Genomic DNA, 13,100 nt, shown 5'->3' with positions numbered 1-13,100 from the left:
GCCATGTACCTAGAATTGTGGGTTTGTCATTTGTAATCTGCAATATAGTATAAAATAAAGACGGCCACCTCATTATGTGGGGCACATCTTCATCTTGTGTGAGTGTGTCTCCATCATCTCGCCGATGCCACCTCTCCCTCCAGAGACCCACAGCTGAGGCTGGACCTCGGCAAATATGCTAGACTAAATGTCAGTGTTTCCATTCTGCTCTTGATTGCCTCCCCTTCTTGGCACTGTGACTCAGCAGGACACTTTTGTAAGTATACATTAAGCAAAATTCTTTCTTAATACAGTAAAATTCAAGCATGGAGACATTTGGTTTTAAGCAATTATTATAGAACATTAATCATGAGCTGTGGCTTCCATTTGAAAAGTAAATAGTAAAACCTTATGAACAAAGGTTCAGAGAAAGAAGTATAAGAGCTCCATGCTGCAGGCACTAAAGGGTTGGTTCTTTGTTGCAAAAGGTCTTAACAGCCATTTTTTGCCCTGCTTATTTCCGAATTTAATGTTATATTGCCTAAGAACTGAAAATACTAACAGAAGCTGCATATTTTTGGAATAAGATCAAAAGATGGGAACTCAGAAGAATGCCAGAGGTAGAATCTGCTCGTGACAGCAGATGTCACCTGTGTTGATGTGAAATGTGGAAGAGAAGATAGATACATCCCTACAAACAGATCACTCTCTCTTCTATTTAATTTCATTAAAATTAAATGCTAATGTAAGAGTGTAGCAGAAAGAGCAGTCTTGAATAATAAGACTAAGGATTGAACAAATGAAGCAAATAGATTTTAATCAAAAGTGCCTAAAGATGGGGGCTGGGAAATAAAAGAGGGAAGACTTAAAAAAAGGAGAGTGAAAGAAAAACGTGGCAGATTTTTAGAGCCCAAAGCAGCTAAACACCTGAGCAACATTATTCAGATCCTGCAATACTGATGAGTGTGCCAACTACTTATAGTTTTTAAAGTGTTTTCATATTTGAACATCCTAACCACTGTACAGGATGGTCGGGAAAAAGTATTATTTATTTATTTTCATTTTATGAAAGAGGAAAAGTGAGTGCCAATAGAATTAAAATAATGTTCACTTCACCAGCGAATAAACTAGGATTCAACATGGGTCTTCTGATTCCAAATGCAATATTTTCTCCATTATATCTCGCTATCAACTCAATGGTACAAATGGTAATATTTTATAGCTAGCACACTTGTGATATTTTGCTGAGTTTTACTAAATGCAAAAGAATATCATTAAGTTGGTCAAAGGCTGACAGCAGTGGGACTTAGATGCTTAAGCATAAAGCAGGGTCAAACGATTACTTTAACTTGTCAATTGTATTTTGAAAGACAGAAAGTATCAGTATAAAACTCACTTCCGAGATGAATGTGATGGCAATATATAATTATTTGTATTGAGTAAATAAACATTTTAATACATGGTAGTTTATGATCAATAATACAACATCAAAGAGCCCTATACTTCTTCACCTCCATTTTGTGACTCAGTTTTATCTTAAAGAAATTATCTGTCGTTGAGGAATTGGTGATGTAAGAGAAGAACCAGAATGGTCACCTGCATTCAGTTTCTGTATGTTTTAACCCTTTGTCCACATGCAGTATACTGAAGAGTCTTTCAAAGCATCACAGCCTATTGAACCTACAAGACTTACAAATTTATTCAGCTGTCCTTGTGAGCACTCACATATGCTACTTTAAGGAATAAAACTCATGAGAAATAATAGTTAGATGTTTAAAAATGAGGATCAGGTAAGAAAAATGATCAAGCCAAAACAATATTTCTAATATGTTAATAGTTTTGGAAATACTAGATACAAATTTAAAATAAGTCAAAGTGATATTGAAATATCCTGTGAAGATATAAATCACTGTCTTATATATAGTTCCAATTACCCAAATAATAATAATCCTTTTTGTTAAAGTAGGTGATGTTTCTTTCAATGCTGTTTCTTCTTCCTAACTTCCAGTATGTATTCTGACCACAGCACCCTATTCAAGTTCTTACTGTCAAGGTCTGCACTGATCTCCATCTGGTCCAATTTCAAGGTCAAGTTTCTGTCATTGTATTGGCCTCTGAGAAGTTCTGAAAGTTGATCACTTTCCTGTTAACACTCCTCGCCTCTCAGCTTTTTTTCCCCCCTGACTTCCCTGGCCTTCCTCTCCCTCTGCTGTGACTCCTTCTCAAATCTCGGCTGGCTCTGGCTCTTTCTCATCTTCCTGACTTCTAAATGTTACTGAGTTTTCTTCTTTCTCAAATTCTCTCCTTGATGACAGGACTCATTCCTGTGTTTTTAAATACCATCTTTAAGTTCCAAATACCTCTTTCTTCCTCATGTCCTTTCCATCACAGAGAATGTTGGCTACCTAGTTGGTCAAGACAGAGACTTCAAAGTCACCTTTCATACCTCTCCCTCCCTCCCTGCACATGAAATCCACCAGCAAGTTGTTCACTCTTCTCCATCTCCACTTTTATGTCTATAGTCAAAGACATTCTTACCTCTTTATGGATTACCCCAGTAGTCCTTTTGTTCTACTTCTCCTCCCACTTCCACTAGCCCCTTAATCTTGTTGTTGTTGTTATGTGCCCTCCAACCTGGACAGACTCATAGCCACCCCTCCTTGGGTTTCCGAGGCAGTATCACTACGGAAGTAGATTGCCCAACCTTCCTTCGAGGAGTGGCTGGTGGGTTTGAACCGCCAGCCTTCTGGTTAGCAGTCAAGTGCCTTAGGCACTATGCTACTAGAGCTCCCCTAATCTTTTCTCTCCCAAATCACCAAAGTGTACATAAATATATACAGATGGATAGATGGATACACAGGTGGTTGGATAGATAGATGGACAGACAGGTAATGGATTGTGACAATTTTTTACTTAAAAGTCTTTGTTTGCTTCCATTTGTATAAATCCTGCATAATCTGGCCTTTGATTTTATTCTATTTTCATTTTAAGGAACTCTGTTAAAATGGTCTTATGAGCAGATACCAAGCTCTTTCCTACCTCAGGGTCGGTTCTTGCAGGACCCTTGCACTTATAGTTTCTTTTGCCTGAAACATCCTCAGCCTCCTAGCTCTTCAAATGCCATGTTCTTTTTAAACTTTTAGTTCTTAATATATATGTCACTTCAAGACTTCCCAGACCACCTTACCTAAAGAAGTCCCTCCTTACCTCCACTGCTTACTAACCAGCACAACACACTGTTTTAGATAATTTATCTGTTTACCATATTTTTACACAAATAACATGACCTTCTACATTTTTTTGGCAACCACTCCCTCCTCACCTGGAAGGCATTTTTGTAAACATGCTATGCTAATTTTTTTCACAGCAACATGCTAAAAAGTAGTTGGCTTAGTGGGGCTAAGGATATTACCTGGGGGTAGGAGGTGGGAGGGAGCAGTTGGTAAACAAATGTAGTGGGCATGTGTTATTTGCATAAAAATGCTGTAATAGTTAATTGTCTATCCCTCCTATAGAGTTTATTCTTAAAGGGAGAGGGTCCCTGCCTATCTCGCTTACATTTGTATCCCTAGCATCTAGTAGTGGGACTGACACAATAGTGGACATACACAAAATTATCATTATGATTGAATTAGCTGTAATATGGCACTCAAACAAATCCAAAAGGATTGCATTTGTTGCTGCTGTTGTTTGTTTGTTTTACAGGAATACTGGCAGAATTTGAAAAATCGGGTAGATGAGATATACAAAGAAAATCCTTATGAGTAGATCAATTGGCAGCCAACAGGTTCAAGGCAATTTACAAGAATGCAGGCTTATCAATAATATATGGGAGAAATTCTTTACTGTTGATTTAAGAGTAAGAAAATACATAATGGTATAGGCTACTTAGAGGAATACTTAGCAAGTGTATAGAGGCTTCTCTTCACTTCTACATCTTATAGAATAATGAATAATTTCTCAAAAGAATGCTTCATTGTTTTTGTCACTGCAGATTAAACAGGACAAGGCACTAGAAGATTCGCAGCAAGGAATAAATTCCACTGACTGATGAATTTCAGTATGTCTGTCATTAAAAGTTTCTATTACAGGGTGAGTAACCAGAGGAAAAAGCTTTGATACTAAATCCATACAAAATATCTGTGGGAATGAAATCTGAGAATAATTAATTTTTAAAAATGATTTTTTCTTTGAGCTACTTTCATTTGTATGCCTGCATAAAAGACAAAATTCCCTAATCCAGGAGCAAAACCAAAACAGTAAAGAAGGGCAAGCTTTCATTTCATCAGAGCTACATGAGGAAAAAAATGAAAAAAAGAAAAGGTTGTTTCTGCACAAAGTCAGCTCTATAATGATTTCTATTACTGACAAAGTCTCTGGATTCCCGAGTGAGGCCATAACATTTTGTGTTATATCTTGAATATATCAATTTGTTGTAACATTCAAACTTCTTCACAGAAATTCAAGGCATACCAATAATGAAATAATAATAACACAACCTCACATTTGAAGTGGTCCTTACAGTTTTGAAAGAGGTTTCACATACATCATCTAATTTGATCCTTGTAACAGGCATACAGGAGGCATCTGTAATGTGACAGCTAAAACATTTTACCTTTAAAAGCCATTACTCAGAAAGCTCTATAATTCATGTCTAGAGAAATGGCACATATAAATGTAGCCTAGAATTAGTGCCCCCCACTTTCTACCATTTACAAATTGAGAGACATTTCACTAGGCATATAGATAAGTTTATATCTAAATAATCAGAAAAGCTGGTGTAACAAAAATGTCTGTTTTTGACAAATAATTTTGCAATACAGTGTATAATTCTAATCAGCTAATAACATGGCTACTTTATTAAAAATAAAATATAAGGCTAGATTTGTCGGGAGAATAATAGGATACATGTAATGTGTTTATATTTGAGCAAACTGTTTTATAATTCCAATGACAGAGGAGCTAAAAAGCCACATAGGGGAACTTGAGATGACTCAGGAATTAGCAGGAGAGCAAGGAGGGATCGCTATGAGTCGGGACTGACTCGACAGCTGAGGGCTGTTTGATTTTGGTTTAAGCCACTATCATAATCCTTCACAGGCTCTGGGGAGAAAGGGAGCTGTCAGGGTGACCTGAGCCCAGGATCTGGGGCACCTGACTGAACCAAGAAGTTCAGTAGGAACTGTAGCTAAAGAGACTACAAAGTATTGCCCAAGATGCTGCCCAAAGGGCAAGGAAAAAACATCCTTTTTTTTTTTCTCTCTCTCTCTCTCTTTTTCCCCCACTTTCCAATCTCCCACCAGTGGTTATTGGCTAATAGTTGAACTCTGATTGATATGTACACTGGATCATACGTTCCCAACATAATGTGGGAAGACTTTAGAGTGAGAAAATCCTTACTATTTAGTTCCAATTGCTACAAGCTACCAATATTTTACTGATCCAAAACAAATGACTAAACTGTAATAATAGACCAATACTTTTCAACTAGATAAAAAACATTAAAATAGATAGATAAAAATAAACAGATGAATGAATTAATGAATATATGTGTGTGTGTGTGTGTATACACACACACACATACACATGCACACAGATCAACATACATCAAACCATAACTCAAGATTTAAACTAAATTTCATAGTCCTCAAGGGCTTAAGAGCTATGATACCTATATTTTCTCTTGCTCCGTACCATCTAGTGTTTTTTTGCTGTCTATATACATGCCATTCACTCAACACATTTTGCTCATTATTTGAAAGTGAATGATTTAAGTGCTGATGACAATTTCATCTTCTTGACTTTAAGGAAAACCGAAGAAATTTAGGGTTGGAGCCATTGTTGTGAAAAATTCTACCATATTAATGTTACAAATGTCCAATGATTATGGAAACTCTGAATCTAAAACTTTCAGAATTGCTTGATGAGCTCATTCTGGAAATGGCTACAATTTAGAAGATGATACATTATAGGAAAGAAAGAAACAAAGGTGTTAGGCAGGGAGAAAATCTGGATATGCTTTTTGCCAAGAAACTTCATGCATTTATTCAACTTCTTATACCCAGTGGGGGTTAAATGAATAAACTCCCCTGGAGGCTGGAGTCTTCTGTTGGCATTGCCTTCAGGGTTGAGAAGATGCCCTCTTTCTTTGTTGCCTCCCACTTATTGAATACACACTTCCACCCACTCAACAAGTCTCCTTAGCTTCCTTTTTTTAAAAAAAAAATTCTTTATCTTTTTTTTTTTTTTTTTTTGCCCAACCATCCTTCCCAGGAGGGGAAGCTCTGGTAGCATAGTCCCTCAGGCTGGTGAGTCTGAACCTCCTATTGGATAGCAGTCAAATACCTAAGGCACTAGGCCACCAGAGCTCCTTTTTATCTTCTTTTTTTTTTTTAACCTGCATTCTCCCTCAGAAATAATGCATTCCACCAGAGAACAACTAACAACATGACGTGCTACATAACTTATCCTCTCTCTAACTTCCCTCAACACTTCCTATTTTAGCACTTTGTGAAAGCCCACACCTCTAGAGACAACTTCCTGAATCAATTGTTGTTGTTGTTATGTGCTGTCCAGTTGGCTGCAACTTATAGCGACCCCTCCTTGGGTTTCCGAGGCAGTATCACTACGGAAGTAGGATTGCCCAACCTTCCTTCTGAGGAGTGGCTGTGGGTTTGAACCACCAGCCTTCTGGTTAGCAGTCAAGTGCTTTAGCCACTATGCTGCCAGAGCTCCTATGCATCTTTATATTATATCCTTGAAAGAATAATGAGGTACCAGGTCATCCTCTGCTTGCCCAGCTTCCCAGATTGGGTGCTCCTCTGGCTGTAGCCTCCCTTTCTACTCAGATGGGAGAAGATTCAAACTGTTCTACTACTTAGCCTTCATGTCAACAATCTCTTCACCTATTTCATCTTCATATTATTTTCTAAGACATAAAACAATTCCTGGCCACTCTCCTCCATGTAGATCTCCAGTCATCTTTCTGTTTCTCCTCTATTATTGTCAAAATATCAGCTTCCCTCCTGGTTGACTCTGCAGATAAACTTCAGAGGAGTTGACAGCTCCACTTGACAGGGTAATCTGTGATCTCTCTGCTCAAAGAGAAGGTTATAGCCCTGCCTTTGCCTTCACGGGCCACAGTCCGACCTCTGAAATCTGTTGCTTATATGCATCTATGTAAGGGCTTTAAGGGAGCTCTGGTAGCGTAGTGCCTAATGCACTTGACTGCTAACCAGAAGGCTGTCGGTTCAAACCCACCATCCACTCCTCGGAAGGAAGATGGGACAATCTACTTCTGTAGTGATACTGCCTTGGAAACCCAAGGAGGGGTCGCTATGAGTCGTGTCTGACTCGATGGCACATAACAAGGGCTTTATGCACTTGCTCTGTAACCTTGAATAAGTGACTTAACTCTGAAAATTCAAACAACTTATCTTATGCACAGAGGTGTTGTGAAGATTAATTAATTCATGTTTTTAAGGTGATTTGAAGGTCCATTAATGAAAGATGCTATATAAATGCTAATTTTGATTATTAATTCCCATATCTATATATTCTCTTTCTGCTGTCTCCTAAAATGGTCACTCTAAGTAATTATCAACTATTAAACTCTTTCAAAGAATGAAAATGAAGAACTGAAATTTCATTCTGAATCCCAAATTTACTTTCTTTTCAAGATATAAGCCTTGTGATCTCTAAGTCATTTAAATGCAGATCTTTTGGTTAACTCACACTTATATATATATATATTGCTTATACTTAATAATAAGGATATGGAGAGTTGGAAAAAATTACAAATTGAACAAAGAAGTACTTGTAAATAAAGTCTATTTTTCAAACACACATGCAATGTACGATATCAAACTCAGTAAGATTTTAGGGTTTTAGGTGTAAAGCTTAAATAACCAATGTATTTTATAACATGGTTATAACATAGTTTCATAACATGATTTTATAAAAAAACCAGCATATTTTAATGAAATTCCATAAGCCTCTTTTGCACATTGTAAATAACAATTCTATACAGAAAAGTCTAACACAATCATTATTATTACTTATGATGTAATGTTATTATAGGCATATTTACCAAAAATCCTTTTATAAACTGTGATTTTGCATAAATATTATATAGTTTGTGCTTATGTGTTCATTACTGTAGTAGTCTGCTACTCCCTGAGAGATACACAAGTCACAAATGGAAAACATTTGTATTTTGCTTATTCAGAATGATCAAATGCTTTTGTGTAGAGTGAAACTCCAGACACTTTGGAGTGAACTTGGCCTCACTGCACCAATGGTTTAGGCTCTTACAGATTGTTCTGATTTCTGAGCTAACCTCAGAAATCCTATTCTGTTTGAACTAGGCATTTCTAGTTTCTTAGAGTAAGACTCATTGACAACCTCTGATATGCAGATGAAACAAACTTGCTTGGTGAAAGTGAAGAGGACTTGAAGCACTTAATGATGAAGATCAAAGCCTACAGTCTTTAGTATGGGTTACACCTCAACATAAAGAAAATAAAAATCCTCACAACTGGACCAGTAAACAGCATCATGATAAATGGAGAAAAGACTGAAGTTGTCAGGGATTTCATTTTTTACTTGGCTCCTCAATCAACATCCATGGAAGCACCACAAATACAAACTCACTGTCGTCAAGTCGGATCTGACTCATAGTGACTCCTCCTTGAGTTTCCAAGGCGATATCACTACGGAAGTAGATTGCACAATCTTGCTTCCCAGGAGTGGCTGGTTGGATTTGAACCACCGGCCTTCTGCTTAGCAGTCAAATGCCTTAGGCACCACACCACCAGAGCTCCTACCCATGGAAGCAGTAGTCAAGAAATCAGATATCATAATGCACTAAGTAAATCTGCTACAAAAGACCTCTTTAAAGTGTTTGGGAATGAAGATATCACTTTGAAGATGCGGCTGACCAAAGCCATGGTATTTCCAGTTGCCTCAAATGCATGTGAAAGCTGGACAGTGAATAAAGAAGACTAAAGAAGAGTTGATGTCTTTGAATTATGGAGTTGGTGAAGAATACTGAAAATATCATGGTCTGCCAGAAGAACGAACAAATTTGTTCTGGAAGAAGTTCAGTTGGAGTGCTCCTTGGAAGCAAAAAGGCCAGACTTCATCTCAGCTACTTTGGTCATGCTGTCAGAAGGGTCTACTCCCTGGAGTAGGATATCATGCTTGGTAAAGGAGAGCGTCAGCAAAAAAGGGGAAGATCCTCAACCTGATAGATTGACACTGCAATGATGGGCTCAGGTATAGCAAGGATTGTGAGGCTGGCATAGGACTGGGCAATGTTTTGTTCTGCTGTACATAGGGTCACTATGAGTCCATGGCACCTAATAATAACAACTTCTAGTTCCTAGGTCCATTCTCTTTTTGGTCTAGAATTTCCTCAGTACAGTTGTGGTTAAGCTCAAAATTAAGCCACTCACCATGTTACTTTAGTTTCTCAGGATCTCTCTTCATTCTGACTCGCAGAAGACATGGCTTTGGAGGAAAAGGGAGGGACAATAGTCTCTGGGCACTTTTGGACACTAGACCATGTGACTGTCAGCATACTTTTGATGGAAAGGAGAGGAAAACAACTATAGTGTCTTTCTGTAAATAATATCCTATACAATAATTTATCATATTAAAACAACTGGCAATATGTTCAAAAGAGTGTATGTATTGCATACTGAACATATGCAATATATCAGAGGTGGGTTTATTGAAAAATTTCAAGGTAAAGTATACAAATGTTTCATACAAGTCAGTAACAGAATATATATCAACAGAAAATAAGACTATACTCTTTAGATGTTGGTTGATCTATTCTAATACAATAGGAATGATATTGATAGCTGTTGGCTACTTTCTAACTTCACTTTTTGGGTAGAAAAGAAGATGGAGAGAAGTGTCTTTTTTGACTTCTGTTAGTCTTATGAAGTACCATATCAGGTTAGACCTTGGGGTCAGGACCTCTTATCCTGCTTGATTTACCCTCCTGACAATCCACAATTCAAAAAAAAAAAAAAAAAATTAGTAGCCATTATTCTGTAAGAACAAGATTTTAACTCTGAAAGATACTAACCTAATGTAAGAGTAATATGGTATAATAATGGCGATCAGACAAACATTATAAAAGCTCCCCTCACACAAAAATTACAGATATTGGTTTCAGATTTGTAATGCCATTCAAAGTCTAGTTTACTCTGATATCACACAAGAGGGTCTCTGTTTGTTCTTAATTAGTGTTTTATTTTGCTTCCATTATGACAGAATTATGAGTGATAGTTACCTTTTTAAATAAAATAAAATAAAACATTGCTGCTCATTCCAACTCATGGCAACCCCATGTGGTGCAGAGAGTAATTGTTCCATAGGGTTTCCTTGGCTATAATCTTTATGGAAACAGATCACCAGGGCTTTCTTCATGCTGCCACTGGGTAAGTTCAAGCCACCAACTCTTCAACTGTAAGCCGTTTACACCACCCAGAGAATTTTTTTTTTTTTTTTTTTTAAATATAGAGTGTTCCTTTTGTAGCAAGATCTTGGGATAAGGGAATTTATGCACTATTAAAACATATATATATGTGCCCACCATCTCAATCCCAATATGCCCCAAATTCTGTTATGATCACTCATAATTATAAAAGCTAATATGAATCTTCACCCTCAACATCATTGTAGCATGAACCAATCATTATACATTTTCAATTATCAAGGAAAGTTTTATTCTTCTCTTACTCACCTCTAAAGAACTCATTGATATCGTAGATCCAGTTTCACTTCTCGATAGTCCTGCGTTATCATCCAACTCAGAAGCCATGAAGTTCTTCACAGCTGTGCGAGGCTCAAAGGGCAAATTCTGCATATGTTCCTGGGATGCAAGATGTTGATCTAAATTCATATTGAATTGGTCTATTACAGGAGGATTCATGTTGAACTCAGGATTCACTTTGTAGTGCAATAGCCTTTCATGCGGCAAGGTTTCCATGCCAATATTCATTTTGCTTTCTTCTTTCACTGATGGCTGGGTATTTACAGAACTTCTGGGCATCACAATATAGTCACTTTCCATCATTCTTTCTTGAGGGTGGACTATGTCCATATCAGCCCCTCTCAAATTATCATCTGTACATAAGTACACAGTTCTCCGCAACTCACTGTTCTCTTTTTTCAAGCATTGATTGCTCAGCTCATTCATACTCATGGGCATGTGCAGACCTGTTGGTTGCTGAATGATGACCTTGGAAATGACATTTCCAGGCAAAGTTGAATAGCTTAACCCTTCTGAGTTTGTTCCCTTTTCTTCTTCATCATCATTTAGAGAAATCCTAGAAAGTGTTCCTGTTATTGTCGCAGCTCGGCAAGGACCTATATCCTTATGAAGAACTGCAAATTAGAATACAAAAGTTCATAAAAGGAAGTTAATGCATCCAGATTGTTTTTTCATTATTATATTCTATAGTCTTCCTTCCTCCTAAAAAATTTCCTGAAAATTTTTTTTTAATTAATAGTTTTTTAAAATTACATGTTTATTGGGTTTACATTGCCTAAATCAGGGTCAACTGACTCAATCAATTTTTATTCATTCTTATATGCCTTCCTAGATCTCAGGCAGCCAACAGCTAAAACATATCTGACAGTTGATCAACAGACTTTCAGTAATCTTTTTGTTCTGTCCTTAAACAACTTTGCATAACTTTTCAGGAGAAAAATAGATTATGAGGGAGGATTTCTACATTGATCTAATTAAAATGGTTTTATAGTAGTGATATATTCACATGATTTGACTTTTTCTTCAAAAGCTTTTTCCTTAAAGTTTTCTGGAAGTTCTGTTCATTAAAATACTTCTTGAAAGAAGTACTCAATGAGAACTTCATCCTACTGCATCAGAAATCCCTTCAGAAATTATGCAAGTTGAAAATTAATGAGCATTTATCTACTGAAGTCCATATGGTCAAGGCAGATACAGGGTTCAAAAGTATTTATCATCTTCTATGTAGAAAAAAAAAAAAAAAAGAAAAAGAAAGGAAAAAAAAAAAAAGGAATTTTTTCACAAGTCCAATCCATATGCTCAAATGCCCTTGGGGGGTATTAAAATTGCCCATTGACTTTAAGCAGAAAAAACTGTATCAGCCTCTGAAACTTTCATTCCATTTTCAACCTGAAAAATAATGAGTCAGAAAAAGAAATATTAAAAGTGCCTAACTTGTACTATGAGAGGGAACAAAATGAAAATGCAAACCAAATCAAACAAGAACAAACCAATGAAAGAGTTCAGAATTCCTTATTAAAATATGTTTTAGTTTTATTACCTCTACATAAAAAGTAAGCCATGTTTTACAGCAAATAGAGCCAGAATGACTGAAATCATGCTTAGTGATATACAAATATCAGTTTTGAGGTATCCAAAAATAAAAAAGAAATAGTCTTGGTAACTTTGTTATTAAAGCACACAGAAAAGCATTATGTGCACCTTGGCTCAACATGTGTGCCTCATGATACATTATCTATAAGCAGGGCAATCAACATTCAAAATTTAATTTGAAGAGATAGCTATAAAATATTTCATTTATTGTCTCATAAAGAGTTTCAGATATATTGAATTTTACCCATTATTATCCAATTTTCAAGTAGAATTGTAATTTGTATGCATTAAAGCAGAGACTGGAAAGTAAAAGATTATGAATGTCTTTCCCTATTACCAAGAAGGAAGCCTTTATATTGTTTCAAAATACACATTATTCATCAAATATGCTTTATCGTAGAGATAATGTAGCTCATCGTTGTGTTAGGTCTCTTTATTTTAGACACTAAAATTCATGTCAAATCTACATCTACATATTTTTGAACCATCCACAATTTCTTGTGGCATTTGTATTTATCTATTATATAAAAAGGGAAAATTCAGTTTAATAAAAGTTATTTCAAAACTTCTAAAAATTAGATTGTCATAAATTGTGGTTGCCAAGAGCAATTATACATAAGATATTAACAGCCACAGCATTTCACTTTCATGAACTTAATTATGTTATAAAAACATCTTCAAACTCAGGGAATAATATTTTAAATTCTTATCTTTATATAAAAATTAATCCAAAATTCATAGC

At 36.2% G+C, this 13,100-nt stretch overlaps 1 protein-coding gene across 1 annotated transcript in view; it reads right to left on the bottom strand.

The window, feature by feature from the left end:
- The window catches only part of ADGRB3 (adhesion G protein-coupled receptor B3), a 1,013,812-nt gene that overhangs the window by 26,804 nt on the left and 973,908 nt on the right, over nt 1–13,100 (bottom strand). Inside the window, exon 27 of the mRNA XM_007945182.1 lies at nt 10,736–11,379. Within this exon, the coding sequence (XP_007943373.1) occupies nt 10,736–11,379 (644 nt within the window). The remainder of the gene's footprint in view (nt 1–10,735; nt 11,380–13,100) is intronic.

This window comes from Orycteropus afer, unplaced genomic scaffold (assembly GCF_000298275.1).
Source record: "Orycteropus afer afer isolate SDZICR_OR568_19922 unplaced genomic scaffold, OryAfe1.0 scaffold00133, whole genome shotgun sequence".
In the NCBI taxonomy this organism is placed as follows: domain Eukaryota; kingdom Metazoa; phylum Chordata; class Mammalia; order Tubulidentata; family Orycteropodidae; genus Orycteropus; species Orycteropus afer.
Note: the sequence above shows the minus strand (reverse complement) of the source record. Positions and strands in the feature narration are given on the sequence as shown.